Source organism: Sorex araneus, chromosome 7 (assembly GCF_027595985.1).
Source record: "Sorex araneus isolate mSorAra2 chromosome 7, mSorAra2.pri, whole genome shotgun sequence".
NCBI lineage: Eukaryota > Metazoa > Chordata > Mammalia > Eulipotyphla > Soricidae > Sorex > Sorex araneus.
Genome location: NC_073308.1, coordinates 58779942 through 58807645, shown reverse-complemented (window position 1 = coordinate 58807645; position 27704 = coordinate 58779942). Strand labels below are relative to the sequence as shown.

Sequence of the window (27704 nt, the reverse complement as noted above, 5' to 3'; positions counted from 1 at the left end):
TCGTACACACCTGGCTTCGGGAATGGCCCGCAGTCCCTCCCAGTGCCAGGGTCACGGAGAGCACAGGATCTGCAGAGCTGTCAGAGACCTGCTTGGTCCAGCTGGGGTCGGGCCCCCACAGGTGCCCGATCGCCCCAGGCTCTAGACTTGAAGCTTTCTTCCCGGCAGCTAGAAGCATTGGAATTCAGAGATCTAAGTGAAATGAACGGAGTCCAGGCAAACACATCTTTATCTTTCATGCTTTAGTCTTGTATAGGTCATCTGCCTAGTCTTGATTTAATCATTTCCCCGTCGGTATTATTAGTAGGTATCAGTTGTTCCCAGCCCTGCCACTATTAATTTACATTTTTTCCGGGGCGGAATGTGGGGGCTACATCCAGCTGTGTTCAGAGATTCCTGCTGGCTCTACTCCTCTAGGGGGCATTGTGGGGCCAACTGGGGTGCCAGGGATTGAACCAGGGCTGGCTGCCTACAAGATAAGGGCCCTGCCCACTGTACTATTGCTCGGGGCCCCTCTCATTTTGTTTTGGGGGGCCACATCCAGCTGTGATCAATCCTTACTCCTGGCTCTGCACTCAGGAACCACTCCCCGCGGGGCTCTGGGGCCCAGATGGGATGTCGAGGATTGAACCTGGGTTGGCCTTGTGCGAGAAAAGTGCCCTCCAGCCCTATCAGCTCCTCTAATTTGGATCCTCCTCGTTCTCCCTGGCCTTTAGTGTCTTCTTTGGTAAAAATAAGGCAGTTGGTGATTAATTGTCAGTGTTTTTCTGGCTCTCCTATTCGGTGTCTGCATCCACCATCTGCCTGCAGGGGAATTATGGAAACCCCAGGCACTTGACATGGGAGTCTTCTCTGGAGACCCACTTTACTCCAAGGTACGGACGCTGCTTACAAGCTGTCACGCCCCCGCCGCCCCGTGAGTCAGCATGAAGTATTCCTCCAGAGAAGGCTCCGTAGGTCAGATTTATCTCAGAAGACAGCTGTGTAATCCTGAGTCCCTCTCCAGCCCCGCCGCACCACAGAGACATGCTTCTGGGGGGGGCTGAACAGCACATGCCTTCCTCACTTTGTCGAGCCCGTGACAGCACAACTTGAATGCTCCGGCTCTTTCTGTGGAAGCTTTCATAGGACACCAAAATAGAGCGGGTTTGTATCTGGTCCACAGCCCTACTTCTCTAACTGTGAGCCATGGCGCTGTTGCTGTGGGCCTCATTTGTGCAGGAAAGAGTTTCAGTAAGACAGTGAACCAGGGGCTGAAGAGATTGTACAGGGGTTAAGGCTTTTGCCTTGGACGCAGCCAGCCTGTCTCGACGGTTCAGTTCCTGACACTGCATATAGTCCCTTGAGCAGTGCTAGGAGTGATCCCTGAGTTCCCTAGGTGTGACCTGAACACACACACACACACACACACACACACACACACACACACTTGAAAAATTTAGTAAAAAGCAGCTTTGTGGTTTGACTTTTCCACTCAAGCGTCTCACCGAACCTGGTAAGCTGTCAATATTTGCTTTCTGAGTCCCACTGTTTGTCGTATGAAGACTGACTTGAAAATACATATTGTAAAACAAAAGCACTTGAAAGTGTGTATTATAAAGGGATGGGTGTTTGAGCACAGTATGACTGAGACTCGATTCTAAAAGCCCTGTAACTGTTCTCACCGTGACTTAATTAAAAAATAAATTTAGAAAAAAAGTGTGTATTATCAAGAAACAGGAGCTGTAGAGAGAGTCTTGCATACAGCCGACCCGGGTTTGAGCCTTCATAGCACACAGGGTCTGAGTGTGGCCAGGAGTAAGCTATGAGCCCTGCTGGCGTGGCCTCCCAAGCCAAAAACAATTAAAAAGAAGACAAGCCAATGAGAAAAAATTTGTTTACTTATTGGGGCCACACCTGGCAGTGCTCAGGGGACCATATGAGATGCCAGTGACCTAACCCGGGTCAGCTGTGCTAGCTCCTTACCCTTGTATTCTATCTCTGGCCCCAAGGACTTTTAATTTAAAAGCAAGCTTTGGAGGAACAGTTACTGCGAAGGTTGGGGTGCAAGTATTCAGGATATGAGCCCCCCATCCCCTTCATTCGCTGGGGAAAATATTAGAGCCCAAAAGGCAAATATAAAGTTAGATAATCAAAATAACATGTGGATGGAGGAGAGACCCAGGGAAGTAGAGAAAGAGGTCTATAAAAAATAGGGCGAATAGGGGCCGGAGTGATGGCACAGCGGGTAGGGCGTTTGCCTTGCACTTGGCCAACCCAGGTTCGATTCCCAGCATCCCATATGGTCCCCCAGGACCGCCAGGAGCGATTTCTGAGCGCATGAGTCATCAGGAGTAACCCCTGTGCATCGCTGGGTGTGACCCAAAAAACAAAAACAAACAAAAAGGGTGAGGGGCTGGAGCGATAGCACAGCGGGTAGGGCATTTGCCTTGCACTCGGCCAACCCGGGTTCAATTCCCAGCATCCCATATGGTCCCCTGAGCACCTCCAGGAGTAATTCTGAGTCCAGAACCAGGAGTAACCCCTGGCACCGACGGGTGTGACCAAAAAAAAAAAAAAAAAAAGGGCGAATATGAGAGGGGCTCAAATTGGGTTCAGCAAAACGGTTTCCCCTCCGCTCACATTGATGACTCTGTGTATTCTGAGGTTACACGGTGGGGTGGGGGGCGCTCCAGGGCCCACACATCCCTTTATAATACACACTCCCAAGCCATGAGACGACTTTTTGGCCACACCTGGTGGTGCTCAGGGCTTACTCAAGGCTGGTGCTTAGGAATAAGTCCTGATAGTCCTCTGGGGGCCATGTGGGATGCTGGGGATCGAATGTGGGTGGTCTGCGGTGTGCAAGGCAAATGCCCTGCCTGCTGTACTACCTACTGCTCCAGCCCAGTCATCAGCCTCCTTTCTCTGGCTTTGAGTTGGGTCCAGACAGGGGGCCACAGGCCGCAAGGCGCTGTGCCATGTCCTTTAGGAGATGATCCGTAATTGGCTGAGTCCTTCTCAGCATCCTTCCTGCGATTCGCCCTCAACTTTTCCATTGTCTAGACTGGAAGGCACCAGAAGCAATTCAATAAAGGATCAATGTTAGCAGACAGGTGTGCGCTCTGGGCATTTCCGCCTCTCTCCACACTGCTCGGGACTTGAGATTTCAGACTAGCTGCTCTATGCAAGCAGCAAAGGAACGGAACAAAGGAAAAAAAACCTTCAAATTGCCAACACTGTCCAAGCTACGCAAATACATTTGTTTCAGTCAAGCCTCGTCGGTGATCTAGCTGATTGGCAAAGGCAAGAAAACACCAGGGGTGGGGGCTGGAGCCATCGCACAGAGGTTTGTGAGCACGCGGCCAGCCCGGGTTCCATCCCCTGCATCCCATATGGTCCCCTGAGTCCACTCTGGGAGTAATTCCCGAGCACAGAGCCAGGAGCTGGCCCTGAGCACCGCCGGGTGTGGCCCATACACCAAAAAAGAAAGAAAAAAAAAGGAGAGCTGAGGGACCAGGGGCGGGAGGGGCAGGGAGGGAGCCCCCGAGGGCTGGAGCGAGCGGGACTTCTGCGGGAGTTCTCATTGGACCCGCGTGGAGCCTGCGGGACTTCTGGTTGGACCAGCACCGGGGCGCCCACGGGAGCCGGATCCGCTGCGGATCAGAGAGGTCCTCCCCGGGCGCGGGCGGCGTCCCAGCTGTCACAGCCCGGCCGGCGGGCGCGCGCACGCGGCGCGGTCAGCCCCGCAGGTCTCGGGACAGCGCCCGGGCGTCCGAATCAGCCCCCCGCGGCCCCGCGGCCAGCCTCGCCGCCGAGGGCGCTCGCCGCCCGAGTCCCACCCGCCCCCGGGCCGCGGCCCGCGGGCCCCGCGCCCCCCGCCCCCGCCGCGCCCCAGACAAAGCCGGGAGCCCCCGCGGGCCCCGCGCGCGCCCCACGTGCTCGGCGCATTGTCCCGCCGGCCGGTATCGCGGCGCCCAGGCGCGCGGGCGGGGCGGGGCGGGGCGCGGCGGGGGCGGGCCCGGGGCGCGGCGGCCGGGGCGCCGGAGCCGCGAGAGCAGCGCGAGCAGCACAGCAGCATGGCGGGGCCGCGCCGCCCGCCGCCCGGCCGCCCCCGCCGCCGCGCCGCCGCCGTGAAGCTGCTGCTGGGCGTCTTCCAGGTGCTCCTGCCCTGCTGCCGCCCGGGAGGGGCGCAGGGACAAGGTCAGTTGGCGGCGCCGCCGGCCGCCCCCTCGCCACCCCGCCCCCGCTCGCCTCTTTCTTTTGGGGAGCTGCGGGGAGGGAGCCGCGGGGCGCGGGGCGACGCGGGGCGCGGGGCCGGCGCGCGGGGGAGGGGGGAGAGACCCGGGGCGGGCTCGCGCGGCGCGCGGGGGCCCCCTTTGCCGCCCCCCGCCTCCGCCCCGAGCGTCCCCTCCCGGGTCCCCGCCGCCCCCGCCGGAGAGCTGGCAGGTCGCGGGGCGCGCAGACCGCTAGCCGCGCGCGTCCCGGAGCCTTTGTGCGCGGGCCCGGGGCGCTGCCCCCGCTTTGTGTGGCGCGCGCGGGGGCCCCGCCGCGGCGCGTCTCGCTGCAGCTTTGTTCCCCGAGCCGGGCCCCCGGGGGCCCCCCATCCCGCAGACGCCCACCTCGGATGCTGCGGGAGGCGGAGCCCGGAGCGCCCGGCCCGGTGGTCCGCCTCTCTCCCCGGCACTGGCACCCCCCCGCCCCCCTCGCTCCCCCGACGCTGCCCGCTCTGGCCTCACTGTCAGAGGGGCGGCCGCGGGGGGCACCCCCGTGCATTGTGTGTGCATGCCCACGGCCGGCTGCTCCTGGGCTTCTGCAAGTCCAGGGAGGCTTGTTGGGGCCAGGCGGGTGCTTGGGGATGGGGGGCCCGCCGGGAAACAGGAAGCGTTTCTTTTCCGTGCATGACCGACGCGCTGCATTTTTTTTCTGCTGTTGGTGCAGCGATCGAGCCGTTGCCGAACGTGGTGGAGCTGTGGCAGGCGGAAGAAGGGGAGCTGCTGGTGCCCACTCAGGTGAGGACGCCCAGGTGACAGGACGGGGAGGGGGCGGGGGAAGGAGGAGCGGCCGCGGCTTCCCCGCGGCACGGGCGCCCCGAACGCCTCTTTTTTTTTTGCAAGGCAAATAGAAGCGCCCGGGCCGAGCCGCCAAACACCTGGCACCGGTGGCCCTCCCGGCCGCCTCCCACGCCATGTGACAGGGCGTGAGTCACGCCGGCTCCAAGTTGCAGGAGGTGGCTGCCGTGGCCACCTCAGCAGAGCCGCGGCCAGCGGCTGCAGTGCACGCAGGGGAAGGGCGGGCCCGGCTGGGCCGGCCGGGGCCGGGCCGAGGGTGGCCGAGCGCCGCCCGCCCTGCCCTGCCCGGGCTCCCGAGGCCCCAGCGTGCTGCATTTCCCAAGCGCGAGCGCGCCCTCCGTGCCAGCTGTGCCCAGCGGCTCGGGGCATAAAGATGTGACTTTCAAGGATGGCGGTCTTGGATGTTCTCCAAGCGCCTTTCATTCCTGTTCAAATACACCCTCCTAAGAACTCGAATTTCAGGTTTTTTGGTCTCCCCCTCCCGGCTTCCCCCCCTCCCCATACGATGATTGCGTGTGGAAAAAACTAGCAACGCGTGGCGTGGGACAGGATCGGCTTCTGCAAATGAGTACCGCCAAGCTTCTATGTTTCGGGTTGAACTTTCAGGAGCCACCCTTGGCTGACCGCGTGCCCATTTGCATGTCATATTATGCACTATTTTTCTGCAGCGACTGTAGTGACCACCAGATGCGGTTGTCTTACCCCCCACCCCCCACGGTGCTACGTTTGGAGTGAAGAGAAATTCAGCTCCTGTGCGGTGTGCTTTTTTTTTTTCTTTCTCCAGACTTCCATTACTTCCCACATTGGTGGTGGCGGGTAATTCTATGTTGTCTGGCTGGAAGAGAAAACAGGATGTCTCTCCCTGCAGTGCCGAGAACGTGCAGTTTTACATTTCAGCTTCCTCCCTCCGCGGGAAGTGTTCGGCAGGGCTGCTTTTGAGATATTTGGATTATTCCGTTTAACCAGGGCTAATGAATAACAGCTTCCAGGCACAGAGGTGATTGTAGAGGAAAGCTTCCCTGGACTTTCCTGGAAAGCCCGCAGGCCTGCGAGGCCAGCCCTTGGAGAACGAGTCTCCTCACCCTCAAATTCATCCCAAAGTGGGAATGAATGGTCCCTCCCCTAAGAAGGAACCCATGTGCATTGGGGAGGGTTTGGAAGACACAGGAAGAGCAAAATAGATCTCAGCCCAGGAATTCTTATTCCTTGGAGGACGGTGCTTGGCTGTGTGGGATCCCCATGCCGCCTAGGTGGATCTGGCTGGAGAAGCTCCTTCCTTTGCGGGGAGGGCGGGGGCTGTTCAGGGCACCGCAGAATGGGGTGCCCTTAGAGCATCCTGCCTGCAGCCCCCTGGGATGCCTCGGGCACTCTACTCCCCTCCCCACTCTCCCTTGTGACAGCTAAAAATGTCTCCAGACTTTGCAGATGTCCCTGGGGGAGACAGATGGCCCGGGTGAGAGGCCTGGTGGCTATTTACATGTATTTGCATTTTTTACTCTCTGGGCCTTTTACTGGTGAGCATTGGAAACCGACCCAAAAAGGAAAGTCATTTGAAGCACTTGTGAGAGGGTTAGTTGAAGGCTCAGAGGCCATGATAGGGTTGTTCTGTGCAGACTCCAAGGTGATTTGAATAAAAGACAAAAGTTGTGCTCTGGTGGTGTTTAGAGGTGTGTGAGACAATAGAGTTTGCTGTGGGTGATCGGTTCACCTTTGGAAGCTGCTTTCTGGGGCGCTCACTGTGGAGGCATTTATAGAGGCATTTATAGCTATGGTATTTGGTCAAAGCTGTAATGAAAGTGAAACTGATAGAAATAAGTGTCTGATGGCTTCATTGCTGAATTTGTAATTCTGGGGGGCTGTTTTAACCTGCATATACCTGGGAGAGAGTGAGGCTATATAGCACTCGATTGCTTTGTGTATGTATGTGTGTATATATATGTATGTATGTGTGTGTATATATGTATATACACACAATATATATGTACATATATAGATATACACATATAGATACAGATACAGATATATCTATATAAACATTCTTACATAGCTAGCTAGGCAGCATATAAATATGCATATATGTAAGCATATAAATATGCATATATGTATGTATATCAAACTGGGGAGAGTTCTGAAAAGTTATTTAGGGGGATTCTTCTCAAAGCGTTTTGCATTTTTTGTCAGAGAAAGTTCCCCGTGTGCTCTAGAGCCTGTTGAAAGACGAGTCCAGGCTGGAGAGATAGTACAGTGGGTAGGGCATTTGCCTTGCATGCAGCCAACCTGAGTTCGATCCTCAGCGTTCCACATGGTTCCCTGAGCACTGCTAGGAGTGATTGCTGGGTGCAGAGCGGGGAGTAACCCCTGAGTATCGCAGGGTGGTTGGCTCAAAAAACAAAAAATAGAAGAGTCGTAGGTGTGATGGCTGTCTGAGGCTTTTCTGCAGAATTAACTGTTAGGTTGGGTGCCTCTCAGTCAGGGAGACTTACAGGCGGCTTCCGGAGGGAGGACTCGGCAGAGGGGAGTGAGCAAGGGACGTTGGCAGATGCAATAGGATGTGCGGTTGGGGGAGATGCTTCAAGGGTGGGACGTCAAGCTTTGTCCATCTGAGTGGGGCTGGGAATGACCCCAGATTACGGAGCATAGCTCTGCTTTGGAGCCTTGCTGGGTGTGCCCCCCTCACCCCCCATCCCCCACGCCCCCCCAAAAAAGATGGGGGCAGGGCTGTAGCTGAGTGGGGGATGCGCCTGTTTTGCGTGTGTGAAGACCCAGGGCGAAGCCCCTGGTCTCGCCACCTAACAGAATCGGACACTTGCAACACTGTTGACTTGCAGCTGTGGATTTCAGACATGTTCTCGGTAGTGCTAGTTTCCTCCCCCACTCCACCCCTCCCCCCTTTTGTTTTCTTTTTGGGCTTTTGTTTTAGGCCACACCTGGCAGTGCTCGGGGCTGACTCCTGGCTCAGAGCTCAGGGATCCCTCCTGGTGGTGAGTGGGGCACCCCATGGGGCGCCAGGAATCGAACCTGGGTGGGCTGCGTGCAGTGCAAATTGTCCTGCCTGCTGTATACTGTCACGCTGGCCCACTCCCAGCCTCTTAAAAAATAAATAAATAAATAAATAAATAAATAAATAAATAAATAAAAGCCGGGCCTCTCAGTGATCAGGAATAGCACGGCTGTACTGGAAGCCAGTGGGATTGGGGTAAGCGGTGGGACCCCTGCTGGGGCAGGCAGGCCCTTCCTCTCGGCCCATAAGTGCTTCATCTGCAGAGGGGGCAGTAGCGGTGCTGACCTCCGGGCTTTAGCGTGTTCCTGATTTGCTCAGGGACTCGGTGGTGGCTGCTGTCCGGCTGCTGACCTGCAGACTCCTCGCCCCTGCTGGGCAGCCAGGCCCCCGGGCTGAGGACTCGTGTCTCTTGTGCCACGGACCAGGCGCATCATCAAGTGAGGTGTCAGCCTCACTGGGCCTGTCTTGCATGTGGCTCGGACGGCCTCTCCCTGCGCGGTGGGGAGGGGAAGGCGTGATTTCATTCTTCCGTGCACAGAAACGCTTTCCTCCTGCCTCCTCTGTACCTGCCGCGGCGGCTATCTGCTGCCAGAGGGAGGGTGCCCAGAGCAGGTGTGCCCGCATGCTGAGCTGTCTGCGTACACGCCCCTTCTTGCTTGGCTTTCGCGGTCCGAAACGGAATCCCTTGTTTCCGTGGACCTGTGGCGGGCTCGTCCTCCGGGCCCCTTGTCCCTGGGTGGGCCTTGTTGCCCACTCTGGGCTTCTCTTCAGAGGGCTTGGGGCCCCTGGTACCAGGGTTCTGCCCACCGTAGCCTTTGGGAGGCCTCCCCGGAAGAGCTTCGGGGGGCTCTCTGGGTGCCCGATGGATGAGGTGAGTCATATCCCGCAGGAGGCAGGCCTGGGCCCTTTCCTGTCTGTCTCCTCCGGTGCTGTTATCATCTGTCTGTCTGACCTGGCTACCAGACGGCAGCCCAGAATGTGTTTCCTTTTTTGTTTTGTTTCTTCGAGGCTTGGGCACCCCATGGCAGTGCTCAGGACTTAGTCCTAGCTCTGAACTCAGGGTCACACCTGGGGGACTGTAGGCGCTGTCGGGGATGGACCCAGGCTGGCTGTATGTAGGCAGCACCTTCCCCACTGGACTGTCTCTGGGCCCTTTTTTTTGGGGGGGGTCACACCTGGTGATGCACAGGGGTCACTCCTGGCTCTGCACTCAGGAACCACCCCTGGCGGTGCTCAGGGGCCCATATGGGATGCTGGGAATCAAACTTGGGTCGGCCTCATGCAAGGCAAAGGCCCTACCCACTATGCTATCATTTCAGCCCCACTGGGCCTTTTTTTGGGGGGGGGGGAGGTGGAATGCTTGGTGGTGCTCTGGGCTTTCTCCTGGCTCTGTGCTTAAGGGTCACTCCTTGTGGGCCTGGGGGACTATGTGCCAGGGTGGGGATCGAATCCTGGTCGGCCACATGCAAGGCCTTCTCCACTGTGCTACCCCTCCAGCTCCAGATTGTGCTTTTGCGTTTTTTTTTTTTTTTAATTTTGGGGCCACACCTGGCAGTGCTCAGGGCTTCCACCTGACTGCGCTCAGGGATTACTCCTGGCAGTGCTTGGGGACCATATGGGATACCAGGGATCAGCCGTAGGCCGGCCTTGTGTCCTGCCCACTGCGCTATCGCCAGGGCACCCAGAATGTGCTTTTACTTTCACACAGACTTTGCTGGGATGAGAGGAGTCCCAGCTTCTGACCCTGGGTGCAGGGGTCACGAAGCCAATCTGTGCCGAGAGGGACCAGCTGTTACCTGGCGCAGGGGAAGTGCATCTGCTCCGTGGGGCAGGCTTCGTGCTGGCCTTGTTGACTCACCCGGCACTCAGCCACCGTGGCCCTGGCCTGCTTCGGGCCCTGTATAGTAAGTAGGAAGGCGAGGGTCTGCCCGAGCAGCTTCCGGTACGGCTCTTCCTCCTTCCCTGGCGCTGGAGTGCAGATAACGGAAATGGGTAGAAAGAGAAACCGGAAATGCTAAGGTGAGCCTCTGAGTTTTATGCAGCTTCAGATCGGGGATGATGTAATGTGTTGCTGCAGGGGGTGAATCATTGACTAGTGTTTGGAAATCTTTTTTTTTTTTTTTTTTGGTCATAGAGAGTTATTTTTGGTTTAATGCACTTCCACTCTCAACGTTAAAAAATAATTAACTTGAAGGCTAACTCCTATATTGTTGAAGTTCTTTACCATCGTCAACACAGGTGATGGTCAGTGAAGTATTACGACCTGATGAAACTGAGGCAGAGTTGTGGAATAACGCGCTCTAAGCTATTGGAAAGTGGAGGTGCAAGAATTGTTTGTTTGAGGGGCGCGTGCAGTGGTGCTGAGGCCTTACTCCTGGCTCTGCCTTAGAGATCACTCCTGGGGCTCGGGGAGACTGTCTGGGTTGCTGAGAATTGAACCGAGGTTGGCCGTGTGCTCAGGCTCTTCAGGTGCAGGAATTGAACCCAGGGATTTCCGCCATGGAGCTGACATGCGAATTCTCGAGGATTCGGCCAAGGCAGAAGAATCCTTTTGGACCAGAGGAGTCAGATCATGGCGATGAGTTCTTGTGTCTGACGGAAGTCATTTCATCCTCGGCTTTTGCTCCGGAGAGAGAGTATGGGGGGCAGAGGAGTGCACTTGCCCTGCATGTGGCTGACCTGGGTTCAGTCCTTGGCTCCAGGTCTGTTCTCCTGAGCCGCCGAGCCGGGCCCTGAGCACTGCCGGGTGTAGCCCCCAAAACCAAAAGAGAAAAATATAATAAAAAAGACAAAATAAAAGCACACCTTTCTTCCTACCTTTGCCTCCGGTGATGCTGTTCTTAAAATAAACTGGGGGCAGGGCAGTGGGACTGAAGAGATAGAACAAGGATCCCCGGCATCCCAGATAGTCCCCTGAGCACTGCCAGGAGGGATTCCTGAGTGTATAGCCATGAATAAGCCTCAAGCATCGCAGGATGTGGCCCCAAATGAAAAACAAAAAAAGTAAAGAATTCTCATCCCTCCCCCCCAGAAAAAAAAGCAGCTCCCCTGCCTCCAAAAGAAAACCTGGGGGCTACTCACTGGCCTGGCAGTGGTGTTTGCATATTTATTTGGGTGTGGGGCCTGCTGGGGTCTTATGGGGTCCTGCACTTAGTTGTGTTCATACCGGTACTCCTGACTGTGGTGCTTGCACATCTCTACATCTCTGCGGTCGGGGGGCTCTCCTGAGGCCGCACCCTTTTTAGTTGCATATGCACTCCCCCCCCCCCACCGGAAGTTACTGGCATTGAGGAGCACAGACCTCCTCTGGGCCTCTCCTGTGTTATTGCGGAAAAGGCAGTTGCTTCATGCGGGTTTCAACAGTAGCTCCTTCCGCTTGGGTTTGGAGACAGTCTTGCAGACCTGTCTTGCAGGTCCCCGGGGCCCAAGATGAGCCGGGTTTGGGCTGCCCGGAGGGCTGGTGCAGCGAAGCCAAGTGGTGTCCTGGTGCAGCCGATGGACGCCTGGGGCCATCCCTGCTGAGTGGTGGCAGGTTGGAGGAGGAGTGCAGGGAGGGAGTTGCAGGTTGTTTTGTTTTGGGGCCACACCAGGTGGTGCTTAGGGCTTACTCCGGCTCTGCACTAAGTAATCACTCCTGAGGGCTCAGGGCACCCTGTGGGAAGCTCGGGGTTGAACCTGGGTTGGCGGTGTGCAAGGCAAGGGCCTTCCGCCCGTACCAGCACTGTACTATCCTACAACTGCGCCCTCCCTGCTGGCAGGAGTTGAAGATTCTATGGCAGGGAGGGTGTGATGCGGGTAGGCTGGAAGGCAGAAGAGAGAATGATGGGGGAATTGGGTGGGGAGGGGGGAATTGCAGGCGAGGTCCCTGCCCTGGAGTGTTTGGGGTTGTTGGGAGATAAGGCTGGTAATACCCGAGATAACATTCATGTGCTAAGCAACAGGAAGTGAGAGTGTTTGGGTGTACTGGGGAGGTGTGGGGCCTCCAGCAGCCTCCTTGAGGATCCTGCTGTGTGCCGGAGGAGGTGTGGTGTGGCCTCGGCAGCCCGGGCTAAGAGCAGACCAGCACCAGGGGGCCACAGGGGGATCTGGAGCAGGGAGGAGTTCAAGGTGTCCGAAATGTTCTAGGATGTCCCAGACCAGATGTCCTCCAGCCTGTGGTTCCTGTTTCAGACATAAGTTACAGGGCTCAGGTGATAAGTACGGTGTGGTAGGGTGTTTTCCTTGCATGCAGCCGACCCTGGTTTGATCCCCGGCATCCCATAAGCACCGCCAGTAGTAATTCCTGAGTGCAGAGCCAGGAGTAACCCCTGAGCATCCCTGGGTGTGACCCAGAAAGTCACCTCACCCCCAATAAAACCCAAAGGAAAAAACTAGAACAGAGATAAGTTACTCTGAAAATCTGCCCTCTTGGTCGGGGGTGGGGGGGTTGGGGCGGGTTGGGAGACGGCTCACTCCTGACTCTGTGACTCTGGTGGGGCTTGTGGGGTCATACGGGGTCCCAGGGACCGAACCCAGGTTGTCCTCATGCAAAGCAAGTGCCGTAATTTTTCCAGCCCCCAAGTTTACCCTGTTTAAGTCGACAAACATGAAGTGTCTCCCCACTAGTCCCCAAGGTTACCAGCTCCCCTGACTGCTCCCCCACCCTGGGGAGGTGCTGCCACTTTAGTTGCCACCACGGGGTGTCGGCCTCGTGGTGGTGCTGGGTAACGACTGACGGGGCAGGTCGGTCTTGAGGTCATAACGCAGACAGGCCAGATGCCACTCGGCGAGTGGTGACCCGTTCTCCGGGGGCTGGTTTGTTGGCACAGAGAGGGGCGAAGGCCACGGGGCGGGTGTTGTGGGGAGGCTGTGGGAGCTGGCAGTGACCAGATGACACTGAGGTTTGTGCAGGGGTGAGGGGGCGGGGAGGGTCTGTGGGGAAACTTTGTGGGGTGCTCGTGGACCAGGAGTGGTTCTTGTGGTAAGACAGGGCCCTGCTTGACTCTCGGGGTGGCAGAGGGAGAAGTGGGGGCTGGAGAGAGGGGTTGGGGGTTGCCAGGTGACAGGCGTGGGGGAGGGGAGGCTGGGCAGGGAGGGGGAGAGCCGGGAGGCAGCACCGGGACCTGCCCCTCCGTGTCCAGCTCGGGGGGGCCTTTTCCTGCATGGAGCTTGACTTTAGGCCCGTGACTCAGGCAGAAGGTGCAGGCGCGTTTTTTGAGCCTGGCATCTGCCACCCGGGCAGTGTTCTTCTGCCTTTCGTCCAAGTGTGGCGGAACATGGCAGGAATTCACGGAGCGAGCCCCGCACGCACCCATGCCTGCATGCCCGGGGATCTGGCGAGTCCTTCGGCTGTGCCGTGAGGGGGAACTGCCTGCTGGGCTTCTCTGCTGGTGGGCTGCATGCCGTCAGGTGCTTGGGCCCCAGGCCTCGCGTCTTAAACTGGGTGGCAGTGTCTGTGGGGCTGAGTAACTGAATGGGAATGGGGGGGAGAGACTTTAGAACAACTTTCTCCATGATTTACTGTCCCTGGGCTGTTTGATTTGTAGACCTGCTTTATATATTTATGAGCCTGGGGTGGCATAAACCTTTCTCAGGAGGGAAGGGATTGTGAGGGAGAAAGTCAGGCCGCCCTGGGTTGGGGCCACCTGCCAGCCGCCGACTCTGAGTAATGTCCACACGAGTGTTCTTCTTTCAACAAAGGTTTGTCCAGGGCCTGCTGGGGTCGCAGTTGTCACTGGACACATTCTGACGTTTGTTCCGAGCTCACTGGCCCAGGACCGGGGAGAGAGCCCTGGCCTTGCCAGCTTGATGCCCGGCACCACTGTTGGTCCCTTGGGCCCCACCTCAGAAGCCATTCCCGAGCATTGCCAGGTGTGACCCCCAGCCCCCTCCCCTCCAGAAGAAAAAGTCCATTAATCGGTGGGGAGATTTTTGTGTTCCTTTGAAACCAATGCTGAAGTGTGTTCTCTGTCACCAGGGCGACTCTGAAGAGGACCTGGAGGCGCACTATCAGGAACACAGGTGAGGGGGCGCGGGGGGCGGGGGCTCACTGCCCACTGGGTGTGGGCGAAGGCTGGGGTGTGGCTGTGCATGTGCCTGCCTGGTTCCTGGAGATTTGGGGAATCTCTCTGGGGTGGCTTGGTGTGAAAGCAAAGTGGCACGTGGCTACACCCCCACCTCACATGCACCCTGAGTCTGTGGTTCCAGGTCACGCTGGCACCTTCCATCTTGTCCCTACACAGCGTCGGGCATGTGTCGGGTGCTGGGTGTAAAGCACGGAGCAGGACCAGCCTGGGATCGTGGGGCGCAGCAGGGACCCCTGTGCTATTCAAGCAGATGACACAGTAGTTAGGCCGATGGAACCACCCAGCAGGAAGCAGCCTGCTCTTAGAGAGTGGGGACCCTCCTGCAAAGATGACATTGGAGCTGATGTGCTGGGCTGGGCAGGGGCTGGCATGTGCAAAGGCCCTGAGGTGGGATGTGGGACCAGGGCCCGGGGACCTGGCCAGGTTGCTGTGGAGAGGAGGAAGGTGAGGTGGGTCAGGTGCCGTGTGAACTTTCAGTGGAGTGAGTGGATCTGCAGATTGGTGCATGGCCGTTTTGGGCACGTTCTGCCTTGGCTGTCGGGCAGCCCCTGCCAGTTGTCTAAGGGGATGTTTTTGAGCCCTGGGAGCTCCATGGAGACTCTGAGTGGTACCTGAGTTCAGGGGCAAGTTTCTGGGGAGTGTCAGGGGCTTTCCGTGCACAGGGCTGAGTCCAGTTCGATTCCCGGCACTGTATATGGTCCCCCGAGCCCCACCAGGAGTGATCCCCGAGTGTAGGATAAGTCCTGACACTGCTGGTGGGGCTCCAGTCCCCCAGCCCCCCAAGGAACCAGGGAGGCAGCTGGTAGCTCCCCCCAGGCTCCGTATGTGTGTATCCCCCGGAAACAGGTGTAGGGTAGCTCGGCCAGCTTCCCCCATCTCCTGTCTCGCTTCTCCCCTTCCCGGGATGGGCATACTCTGCCCCAGCCGCGTCTGCAGTGGGCCTCAGGGCAGATGGGCGGTGTGTGGAGGCTCTCGCCCCCCAACCCCGTTGGTTTGTGCTGGTCAGCATGGATTCCTCTGTGGTTAGCAAATACTTCCAGCTCACCAGTGGAGACCCCAGCGGAGACCCAGTCCTCTGGCAGTGGATGGGTCATTTGAAACAATGTTTAGTGAGAATTGCCGGCTTTTTTGTGTGCGTGTGTGGGGGGGTATGTGGTGGTGATGGAGGGACATGCCCAGCTCAGCTCTTACTCCTTGCTTCTGAAGTCGGGGCTCACTCCTGGCAGGCTGGGGTCTATAGGGGGTATCTGGATTTGAACCCTGGCACCGCATATGGTCCCCTATGCCTGCCTGGAGTGATCCTGAGCATAAGAGCCAGGAGAGAGCCCTGAGCATCACTGGGTGTGGCCCCAAAATGAGAGGAGGGGTGCTGGTGGGGGTCTGAGTCAGGCTGGCGGCCATGGTGGCTGCAGGGGCCCGGAACGTCCTAGGGATGAGCTCTGGGGTACGGCGGAGTCAGTGCTTATTAGCAGAGTCGGGAGGCTTCTAGAGTCGGGAGGTGATGGTAGGGGTGGTGCGAACAGGGTGAGGGAGGGGATCGCTGGAGCTCCGTTGGTCGTCCCCTAGGAATGTCTCAGGGAGACGCTAAGGTGAGGGGGACAGGGAGGCTGGGAGTGGGGGGGAGGTGCTCCCCTTGGCTCTGGGTCTGCCTGTGGTGTTCTCCTGTCTCAATGAAGCCAGCCACTTTTCTTGGCACCAGTTTTCTGTCCAACATAGAGGTCAGAATGGGGTTTTTCTATGTGGGGGATTTAGGGCCACACCTGGTGGTATTTGGCGGTACTCCGGGCTCTGTGCTGGGAGGTCGCTCCCACTGGTGCGTGGGGAACCCTGCAGCTTAGGGATCAAACTGGGACAAATACATGTGAGACAGTGCCTTAACCCGTCTGTCTGTCTGTCTGTCTCCCCCTCCCCCTCTGGATTTTATTTTATTTTTTCTTTTTGGGTCACACCCGGTGATGCACAGTGGTTACTCCTGGCTTTGTACTCAGGAATTACTCCTGGCGGTGCTCAGGGGACCATACGGGATGCTGGGAATCAAACCCGGGTCTGCCATGTGCAAGGCAAATGCCCTACCCACTGTGTTATCGCTACAGCCCCTTACTCATTTTTAAAAATAAATTTTTATTTTAAAATTTTTTGGCATTTTGGGTCACACTTGGCAATGCTGAGGGGTTACTCCTGGCTCCGCAGTCAGAAGTCACTCCTGGCGGTGTTCGGGGGACCATGTGGGATGCTGGGGATCGAACCTGTGTGGGCCACGTGCAAGGCAAACGCCCTCCCCACTCTACTATTGCCCCGACCCCTGGGTTTTATTCTTTTGCATTCCTTTCTCATTGGCTGGGGAGGAATCCCATAAGTCAGTGGGTGGCTCTCGAGGAACCAGATGTGGTTCCGGGGACCCCGCCAGGCAGGCGCCTGTGCGCTGTACTATCACTCTGGCCCCCTTGGGTTTTGGGGTTTGTTTCAGTTTTGTTTTGGGGCTGCACCCAGGGGTGTTGGGACCCGAGGGGAGTCTGTGCTCTGGCAGCCTGGTCGTCGGGTTGGGGAGGGGGCAGCGCCTCCGGCCCGCCAGGATTTGGTGGCTCCGCCTCTCGCCGCACACTGGACATCCCAGTCCTTACTTAACCCCACGGCACAAGGCGTCCGGGCGGATGTGCGTGTGCTCGAGCTTATTTATGCATTTCTTCCAAGAGTGCTGCTGTTTTCTTCTTGTCACAGACTCTATTTTCAGTTTCTTTTCTTAAATTTTGCTGAAATTGGAATATCATCTTTGGCCACTTTCAGTATTTTTTTTTTTTTAATGTGTGAAGTTCTGTGGCAAGAGGGTCATCCACGTCATTATCATCTGTTCACTTTATTTCATGAAGTAACTCGGGAAAACAACGCTGGTGGCCGCCCCGGCTGACTCTCTCCTTGCTGTGCACAGTTTGACCCGCCGACGGCTGTGTTTCCAATCCCTTTCGTGCACACATTCCAGTGTTTGGCTGTTATTTTATCCCTGGTTGCTTTCCCTGGAGCTCGACCCCAAGCCTCCCTGTTTCTCTTGGCTCTTTTGGGTGGAGATTTGTTCCGTATGTGTCAAGACTGAGCCCAGCATGGGTTGGGCGCTGCCGTCTGTTCCTAGAATAGCAGGGAGGGAAGGCTCTTGCCTTGCTTGCGGCCTACCCAGGTTCGATCCCTGGCATCCCCTATGGTCCCCTGAGCCTGCCAGGAGCCAGAATGAACTTCAGGAGCAGAAGTAAGCCTTGGACACCGTTGGGTGTGATTTCCCTCCTGGTGCGGGGGAGGAGGGTCCGAGGAACAGAAAAAGAAAATGGAAAAGAAAAAATTGGTGTCCCTTTCCCAAAAATGCAGACCTCTCTCTCCCAGGAGTCTCTGTCCAGTGATCTCTGGGAGAGCGGATTAGTTCTGCAACTACTGTTCATTTACCTTCCACTTCCTGTGTAGTTAGGGTGTCTTTGTTCTTTTGGGGGGGTCAGTCTCGGCAGTGCTCAGGGCTTACTCCTGCCTCTGTGCTGAGGGATCATTTCTGGCAGGGTTCAGGGTACTGGGTGTGTGATATGTGGTACTGGGGAATCGAACCCATGTTGGCCACATGCAAAGCAAGCGCCCTACATGCTAGTACTATCATTCCAGCCCCTTTAAAGAAAATTTTGATGCCATTTAAGTTCCCGATGTTTTGCTACTTTTATTTTTTTAGTGAAGTGAAATAGTTTTAAGAAAGAACTTAGAGAGTAACTGGATGAGGGAGTGCAAGATATTAATGCATGATCACCTGTAGGATGATGACATTGCTGTGACTCGGAAGCACCTTGATGGGTGTGACCAGGATACACCTAAGTTCCTTGTGGCAAGGGGGAAAGGACAAAGCAATGCCATCCTACAATCACCCTTGACCCCAGGATATGGGAAGGATGAGGACTGACGGAAAGAGACCAAGGTATGGGTAGCAAGAACTGGACGGGGAGTAAGGGCAGCGGGAAGGGCCTTGGGTCCATGGGGGGCCTCGAGGGGTATTGTAGTTGTCTGTTCATGCTGCAGTCCGCATCGCTGGGAGCAGAGACCCACGCCCCAGCAGCCGGACAGCACAGAGCAATGTCGTGCACAGGAGCCGGGCTGGGAGCCAGCCGGGGGCACTTCAGAGGGAGTTGCCATGGTGGGGGGTCAGTGCTGGAACTTGGGACGTCTGAAGCTCAGCTCTGAGTAACTTCGTAAGGCATGATGTCCTCATACAAAAATTAAACATTAAGAAGAGAATTAACTTGGAGAAATATGAGGGAGAGAGAGACAGACAGAGTGTGAGAGAGAGACAGACAGACACTAGACAATATAGGTTTGTCCAGAGGGGATGAAGCTGAGATGCACGTCTCAGGCAGACCCCCAGTGTGGGCAAATGTGCTTCTTGCAACACTTTAAAAAATTGACCTTTCGGGGGGGTCAGGAGATAGTACAGTGGGTATGGCGCTTGCCTTGCCTGCTGATGACCTGGGTTTGCTGTCCCACGCTCTACACAGGAGCCCTGCCAAGGGTGAGTCCTGAGCACTGCTGCTACGCCCCTCTCACCCCAAATTTGGGCCCTGGCAGATGACTCAAGCCTAAAAGTGCAAGCCTGGGTTTGGTTCCCAGCACTGCGTGGTCTCTTGAGCACCAAACGCAGAGCAACCCTCTGTGCTGCCCTTGCATGCTCTGGAACGGACAAACACAAAGGTTTGGACTGGGAGTTTGACTTGCTATTGTGATGCTGACCTTTACCAACAGTGTGGATCAGGGCTGATCCATTGTGAAGTGACTTTTAAAAACTAATGGCTTGTGAGGGTCAGAGCCACACGGGTGCGGCATTCGCCTTGCATGCGGCCCGCCAGGTTCCGTCACCAGCCCCACACATGGTGCCCCCACAGCCCTCCTAGGAGTGAGCCCTGAGCACCAAGCCAGGCAGAGTAAGTCCTGAGCACAGCCAGATGTGACCTTTCTTTCTTTCTTTCCTTTTTTTTTTTTTTAAAAGTATTTTTTAGAGGCCTGAGAGATAGTACCGCAGGTAGGGCACTTGCCTTACATGCACCTGACCCGGGTTCCATCCCCGGCTTCCCATAGGGCCCCTAGAGCCCCGCCAGGAGTGATTCCTGAGTGCAGGGCCAGGAGTGACCCCAGAGCATCGCCAGGTGTGCCCCTGTCTCCCCCCAGCCCCCACATACATTTGCAGTTACATGTGTGCAGTAGGATTGCACAAAGAGAGAGAATCATCCCTGAGATGATCTGTACAGAGCGGCGACTACTAACTTGGAGTTTGAGAGGAAGCACGAGCATTCCCGAGATTCTCTGCTGTGTCAGTGCCTGGGGGTGCCCACCTCCAGGAGAGCATCTTGGCCCTTCCCGGGCTCTGCTGCACCCCCAGTCTGCCCTGCCCCGTGCGGAGCTGCGTGGCGGGCAGGTCCCTGGGCAGCTCAGGGCTTTTGTTCCTGTGCTCCTGACTTCATCTCTGCAGTGACTAAGTCATTGTGTTTGGGGGAAAGCCAGAAGGGCCATTTGACAAACTTTCTCCCCTCCCCCTGCCCCTGCCCCAGCCGCGTTCCCCCGGGGGTTCTCGGATATCAGCAGTAATCCACCGCCTTGCTGAGAAGGGAAGCTGGCTGCTTCCTTGAAGCCAGCCCCCAGCAGCTGCCCGCCTCTCCTCTCCCCCCTGCCTTTTGTGGCTCCCGGAGGCCATGGCCACGAAGCGAAGCGCTGACCTGTTGGCCAAGTGTGAACCGTGCACTCTTTCAGCTTTGCACGATGCCCCAGGAGAGCCCTGAGCACTGCCGGGCTAAGGCCCAGCATCCCTGGAAGTCTGGAAGCATCTCCCCTGGCACTTTCCCTCCCCGCTGCCCCACGCGCTTTTATCTGATTAGTAGCAGCCAGCCGCGTCCACAGAGACTGTTTGCAGCCGTTCCAGGCAGCGCCTAAGCGTTGGAGCTGGAAGGAGCTGGAAGGCGCTGGAAGGCGCCCTGTTCCCCTTCCAGCCGCGTGGTGACAGGTATAATTGCTGCAAGAGTCTCGTCTTTGTCTTTCGGGAGCTTCCTTGTGCCAGGGAAGGGGGTGCTGGGGCGCCCCTTGCCCCCGCCGGGAGGGGAGCACGCTCGCTCTCTCCCTCTCCAGATCCGCGACTCTTTCCCAGCAAACCCGCAAGCTCCACAGGGCCCCCCTCCCTGGAGGGTCCCGCGTGCTCCTTGCCCCTTGACAGTGCCCCCTGCCCTCGGCTGGGGTTTCTGGACAGAAGGGACTTGCACTCCCCTGCCCCCTCTGCCCTCCAGGGTGAGGGAGGCTCAGACCTCTGGCCGGAGTACTGGCTGCTGATTTGTGTGAGCCGGAAGCCAGGGAGTCCTCTCCCCTCCTGTGCTCCCCACCAGGTCCTCCCCTCCCCCTTTCCTGTCTGCAGGAGCTGAGAGGCCTTCCCCGAGCTGGGCCCCTCACCCCTCAGTGGCCTCCCCCGCTGCACGAGGACTTGCTTCCCCCTTCCCTCTCCCTCTCTTTCCTTCCTTCCTTTCTCCTTCCTCCCTCCCTGCCCGCTCTCCCTGGGCTATCCGTGCTCTCCTATTCCCTCTGCACAGTGCTCTTCTCTGGCCACCCCAGCACGGGTCCTCACTGCTCCCTGGACATCTCTCTTCAGATGTCGCCCTTCTCGGGGGCCAGAGTGATAGTACAGCAGGTCGGGCATGTAGGACGCTTGCCTTGCACGCACCGAACCAGGTTCGAGCTCCGGCATCCCACGCGGTGCTCTGAGCCCAGCTGGGAGTGATGTTTGAGTGCAGAGGCAGGCGTAAGCCCTGGGCATCGCCGGGTGTGGCCCCGCCCCCTCCCACTGATGGCCTTTCTCAGGAGCCTGCTCAGCCGCCTGGCCTCCAGATTCCTTGTAGCGTCCACAGTTCCCGTGCTGGTATTCGAGACTGTGGCTTTTGAAATTAGTCATTGCAATTAGTGTGTCTTTTATTTGTCAATTCCTCTGTCCCTCTCGGAGAGCCCGGCAAGCTTCCGAGAGTATACTGCCTGCACGGCAGAGCCTGGCAAGCTACCTGTGGTGTATTTGGTACTCCAAAAACAGGAACAACAATCTCACAATGGAGATGTTACTGGCGCCCGCTTGAGCAAATCGATGAGCAACGGGACAATAGTGCTACAGTGCTTTATTTTTAAATATTTGGGATACTCCGGGCTGTGTTCATGGACTAGTCCTGCGCCTGAGGTCGGGGATCATCCCTGGTGGCGCTGGGGATCGAGCCCCGTGCGCTCTCTCTGTCTCTCGCTCTCTTTCGGTCTCTCTGTCTCTCTCTGTCTCTCTCTCTCTGGCCCCGTGGAAGGCTTCCGCCAGCCGCATCCTGATATGCGGGTAGTGATGTCAGTTGGGTCTCTTCAGTCTCTGGGTGAGTGGCGACACCCAGCTCATTGCTGAAGAGTAGAACTTGGCGTTTCAGTGTTCCGAGGAGAATTTTAATTTCCCTAGGCGGGAGGCTCCATTAGGGAACCACCGATATTAAGGTAATGGGGTCCCCCGGGAGCTCGTTATTCTAGGTGTAAATGAATTGGCACCAGACTCGTGTGTTTTGACAGTCTTTCACATATGAAACAGGGCCGTCCGCCTAATAAGGCTTAACAGCAGAACGTTGCTTGTTTCATAAGTAATGACTACAAGAGTCTAGACAGCATTTCACAAACGTGTTGCTCAATAAAAGAAGCTTCTGGAAGCATTGTTTCAGGAGGGCGGTGGCAACACTGTATACGTGGTCCTTGTGTTGCTTTTCCCACAGAGGCGTGGGGAGACCACCCTAAACAGTCTGCAGGGCCGGAGGGATAGTTCAGGGGCGAAGGTGCTCGCCTTGATTTCAGCCCTGAACCATCCCCCTTCAGAAAATAAGGTCTGCTCAAAGTCTGGAATGTTTTTTGTTGTTTTGGAACTATACCTGGCAGTGCTCAGAACTAACTCCTGGCTCTGTGCTCAGGGATCACTCCTGGCAGGTTCAGGGGACCATAGGGATGCTGAGAATCGAACCTGGGTTGGCCGAGTGCAAGGCAAATGCCCTCCCCGCTGTGCTATTGCTCCAGCCCCCCCCCCACCTCTATTCTTAACTGTTTGCAGAGTCTTCATTATCCAAGGAGGCTGGACCAGGTAAAGGTCCCACGAGCAGTGCATGAGAGTAGCTGTTTTACTACATCCATGCCAGCACTGGTGGTTTCCAGGATTTTTGAAATAGATTCTCAACTGTGAGGTGGTTTTTCATAATTCTGACTTGCATTTCCCTGGTAATCCGAGGTGATGAACACTTTTTCATATGTCTGTTGGCCATGTTTCATGAGGAACCATCTCCTCTCCCTGTTTTTCTGATGGGCTTGTTTTGCTGTTGAGTTTTGGGAGCACTTTATATATCTCAGACATTAGGCCCCTGATGTGTGATGTGTGAATATTTGGAGACCGTCTCTCCTTGATACATAGAAGGAATTGAATTCTCCAGTTGGCCCTCACTACTCTGGGTCCTGCCTACCAAATCTTCGGGGGAGAAAATGAGCATGACTTGCAGCAGGGTCCCAGAATTGGGGCCTCAGACCTGCTTTGTTGTTCACTAAATATCTCTAGGGCTCTAGTTTCATTTTAACAGTTTTAATGGTATCGGGGTGGGGGGTTGGGCCACACCCAGTGGTGCTCAGGGCTTAGTCCTGGCTCTGTGTTCTGGAATGATCCTCGGCAGTGCTTGGACCGAATTCAGCGCTGGGGATTGAACCTGGGTCTGCAGGATGCAAGGCAAACCCCTGGTAAGGGGTTACCCTGTACTTGCTCCGACGCCCAGGCTGACTTTGGAGATCATGTGCCACTGTAACGTGTGCCCAGAGGTGGCCTTTCATTCCGCGATCCACATGCTGTGCTGTTGACTTGCTGTGCAAGGAGGTATTTTCAGCTTCAAGTAACAGAAAACCCTGACTCAACCAGCTCCCACAAGCAAGAGGGTATTATGTCACCTTGCCAGAAGCCCGGAGGCAGGGCGGTTCTGGGCAGGTGCACTGGGCCGGCCCGCGTCAGCACTTGGAGTCCGGAGCTCTGTCTCTGCTGCAGACTCAGCTCTCCTTGCCTCAGTCTCTTATCTGGGCCCCCCATTATTATTATTATTATTTTTTAAATTTTTTGGCTTTTTGGGTCACACCCAGCGATGCTCGGAGGTTCACTCCTGGCTCTGCACTCAGAAATCACTCCGGGCGGTGCTCGGGGGACTGTATGGGATGCTGGGGATCGAACCCGAGTCGGCCCCATGCAGGAAAAATGCCCTACCCGCTGTGCTACTGCTCTGTCCCCTGGGGCGCCCCCCACCCCATTATTGCCAGGGCTTGGGGGAGCTGCAGACCTTCGCAGCCTTGAACTTCCAGGGACAGGTTCGAAGCGAAGACTGAGCACTCACCCAAGCTCTAACCATCCAAGCAACTCACCAGACGTTACCCTGCTTGGCGTTCAGAGACAATCTGGGATGATGGGAACCTTTGCTGTTCCTCACCTCTGAATCAGTGAAGTCAGAAGCTTTTTTTCTTTCAAATCCTTGTGGCCTACCTAATTATTATTATTTTTTTTTTTTGCTTTTTGGGTCACACTCGGCAATGCTCAGGGGTCATTACTGGCTCTGCACTCAGGAATTACCCCCAGCGGTGCTCAGGGGACCATATGGGATGCTGGGAATCGAACCCCGGGTCAGCCGCTTGCAAAGTAAACGCCCTACCCGCTGTGCTACCGCTCCAGCCCCAACCTAATTAATTTTTAACGTTCGGTTTTTAGCAAGCTCAAGTGTTATTCTTCAGGCATATTCCATCGCTAGGATATTGAAACACGATGGATGGCTTTGTTTCATGTCTTTCCTGTAAACATGGTAACATAGAAGGATTACTTCTGGGGCTTGAACAGAAACCACCATGATACTGCGATTTCCCCCCCTCCTGCCCCCAGCTCCCTGGCAGGGATGCTGGAGCCCCAGAGCTGAGCTGGTGTGGTGCTGCGGGGAGGGGGAGGGGGCCTGATGCCAGAGGATGGCACCGGCAGAAGCTGGTTCCCCCACTGGAAACCTGTCTGACCAGTTTTCAGGCCTTCTGGGCTACTGAATCAGAAGCTCCAGGGAGTGCCCTGTGTGCTTCCGAGATGACCCACCCCGCTTGGGGACCTCCTGGTCCAGGGAAAGGTCTCCCGCAAGCATCTCCTGGGGCGCCAGCAAGGGCTTGTGGGGGATGCAGGCCCGGGGCGGGAGCTGGGGACTGGGTTTTCAGTCCCTCGAGAGAGTCTAGCTTTTTGTTTGGGGGCCACCCCTGCTGGCGCTCTTGGCTCTGCATCTAGGAATTGCTCCCACGGGTGCTTAGGGGACCGTAACCTGGCCGGTTGGGTGCAAGGCAAGTGCCCTGTCTGCGCTAGTGTTGCTCCAGCCTGCAAGTCTAACCTTTTCACAGGGAATGGAGTTTCCACAGACTGGACGGGTCCGTTTCTGCTCAGTTGTGTATGTGTGTGTGTGGGGGGTGGAGGGATGCGGGGTTCCTCCTCCCCCACCCCTTCACACCAGTGCCCTGGCAGGCCTGGTAAACAGGTGGGTTAGGCCCAGGCAGGTCAGCTTCCAGGGGGCAGCTGAGGAACTTGCTCGGGAGAATTCATTCATTATGAGGGAAGTGCGTCTGGCAGGCAGCCTTGGCTCAGTAACACACGGGCTCAGTGATGGGAGGGGAGTGGCCCGAGTGTGTGAGCGCTCGGAACCGCCTTCTGGCCCAGCTCCTGCCGGGCACATGGCTCGGGCGCGCTCTCTCTCTCTCTCTCTCTCTCTCTCTCTCTCTCTCTCTCTCTCTCTCTCTCTCGCTCGCTCGCTCGCTCGCTCTCGCTCTCGCTCTCTCGCTCTCTCTCTCTCTCGCTCTCTCTCTCGCTCTCTCTCTCCTCTCTCTCTCGCTTGCTCTCTCTCTCTCTGTCTCTCTCGCTCTCTGTCTCTCTCGCTCTCTCTCTCGCTCTCAGCTCCTGCCAGGCACATGGCACGCTCTCTCGCGTGCTCTCTCTCTCCCCCCTTCCTCTCTCTCTTCCCCTCTCTCTCCCCTCTCTCTCTCTCTCTCTCTCTCTCTTTCTCCACCCCCCCTCTTCCTCTCTCTCTCTCCCTCTCCCTCTCTCTCCACCCCCTCTCTTCCTCTCTCTCTCTCTCTCTGTGCGTGAGGAGGTGGGGGGAGTACTGAGAGAGTGCCAGAGAAAGTCCTCCTAGTGGGGGTGTTGGAGTGTGAGGAAGTATCTGTCAGTGAAGTGAAAACAGAAAGAAATGTGTGTGAGCGAGAGTCCCGTCCTCGAGTCAGTCGAGTGGGGGTGTTGGGGTTTGAGGAAGTTTCTATCACTGAAGTGAAAACGGAAAGAAATGTTCTAAAATTTCTGTGAGAAAAGGGCCACGGGCAGGAGCAGTGAGGCGCCGCTCCTCTGAAGGGAACTTCCAGGGTTGCCCACCGTGGAGAGGGTGGGGTGGGGAGGAAGGGCCTGGCCGCCCCGGCCCTCAGGCTGGGGATTCCCTGGGGTTCTTTCTCTCAGGGGGCAGGAGGGGTGGGTGGGTGGGGGCATGGGAGGTTCCTGAGGGACAAAGGTCAAGTTCAAGCACGTGTGACCTCCCTCTGGCTGCCATGACAGCACCTCAGTCTAGGTGACTGCAAGGGGTCACAGGTTTGGTCTCTTCCAAGGTGTTGCCACGGGGAGGCCCTCTGAAGGCTGAAGGGGGCCTTCCCTGTTTCTCTCAGGTTTCTTGGTTTGCCCATGTCTGGCTTGGGGGCGTGGGGGGGGTGTAGGGTTCTCAGCCCACAGCGTCACCCACTTCCCCTCTGCATTGTCCTCTCATGCACTCCGGTGTCCCCTTGTCTTCTTGGGATGCCTCTGCCCAGGCCACCAGCCTGCCCCACTCCCGACAGCCTCCTCAGAACCAGAGATGTCTGTGGTGGTGATTGTTTCCAAGGAAGCTCAGTTCTGAGGCGGACGGTCGGGGTCGGGCTGGGCACCGAAGCACGATGTTCGGGGGAACAGAACTCAGCCCATGGGACGGACACTCGAGGTTTCAAGCCCTCGTTTCCCTTCCCTGAGCCCCCTCGGCCTGGCACTTGGGGACACAGCTGAGGCTGAGGCGGCAGCCTGCTGCACTCCCCCCGCACCAGTCTCTACCTGTTCACTGACCCCAACTTTTTCTTTTGGCTTTTTGGGCGATGCTCAGGGGTTACTCCTGGCGGTGCTCAGGGGACCATATGGGATGCCGGGAATCAATCCAGGGTGACTGTGTGAGGCACGTGCCCTCCCTGCTGTGCTATTGCTTCGGCCCCTGACCCCGACTTTTGGTGCCACAAGATCTCTCTGGATCCTTTATTTCTGACAGCCTCGCCAGTGGTTTCCACAGAATTGTGTGCTCTGGGTCAGGAGGTTTTTGGCATGGGGTGGGAATTCTTGTCCCCCCCTAGTTTTCGGGGCCCACATTTGCTGCACGTAGGGCTTATTTCTGGCTCTGTGCTCTGGGATTACTCTTGGGGGCCCTGGGGGGGGGGCCACGTGCCATTGGGGGTTGGGCAGAGGCCGTCCCCGTGCAAGGCAAGTGCCTGTCCAGTGTACTATGTCTCTGGCTTAGGATTTTTTTTCTCTCCTTGGAGGAAAGAGTGGGAGTGTATAAGGATATTGGCCTCAAGCTTGCCAAGGAAGGCTGAGTCTGGAAATCAAACAGTATCCCTCAAATCTGGATTTAGAAATTGGAATGCCAGACACCTCTCAGGCGCGCGCGCGTGCGTGTGTCTGCGTGTCTGTGCCTTTGGGGGTGCACACTCAGTAATGCTCCAGGCCTGCTCCTAGCTCTGTGGTGCTTAGGGATCGTTCCTGGTGGCCCTCGGGAAACTAGGTGTGGGGCTGGGGATCGAACTTGGGTTGCCCGTGTGCAAGGCCAGTGCCCCCCGTACTCTCTCAGTGACTCCTGCCTGGTGTGTAAGTGTCTGAAGTGGACTTCATGACCAGTTTGTTTGGTTTTGCTTTTTCTGCCACGCCCGGCGGTGCACAGAGTCAGCTGCTGTCTCAGGAGTCTGGGGATTATCTTTCCTGGTCCTGGGGGACCGTCTGGTGCTGGAGACAGAACCCAGCGCTCCGGCGTGTGAAGCCTTCCACGGGCACTCGGCCCTTGGGACCGTCTCCCCGGCTCTCGGACCAGTTTGGACATCCCCAGCATCTTTGTGTGGGTGGCTGTGTCGAAGCGAATCCCGGGGCGCTTGGCGGGAGAATTGGTCTGGCGGGAGAATCTTCCCTTTCCTGGAAACGCTGGCGTCGAGATTAGCCTCTTTCTGTCACTGATGGATTGCCAAGTGCTGCTGGCCAGGGGTCTAGACAGGGCTCAAGAAGGGACTAGTTGCAGTTACTCAATTTTAACACCCCTAAAGGTTCTCCTTTTGGGGGGTGTCCGTGTCACCCCCTCCCCCCCAAATTGCCTGTTGGTTTGACTTTCATGTAACTTAATTAGCAGATTCATGTTTTGGGAAAATCTGATCTGTGATCCTAGCCCTGGTTACGGTTGGCATAATTCGTGGGTAATTAGACGCCTCCCCAGTGACTACTCGGGT

General features: G+C 56.8%; 1 protein-coding gene across 1 annotated transcript in view; it reads left to right on the top strand.

The window, feature by feature from the left end:
- The first annotated feature begins 4021 nt into the window (after positions 1-4021).
- The window catches only part of TMEM131L (transmembrane 131 like), a 132247-nt gene continuing 108564 nt past the window's right edge, over positions 4022-27704 (top strand). Inside the window, exons 1-3 of the mRNA XM_055144828.1 lie at positions 4022-4182; positions 4921-4991; positions 14009-14052. Coding sequence (XP_055000803.1) covers positions 4059-4182; positions 4921-4991; positions 14009-14052 — 239 coding nt within the window. The 5' untranslated portion in view covers positions 4022-4058. The remainder of the gene's footprint in view (positions 4183-4920; positions 4992-14008; positions 14053-27704) is intronic.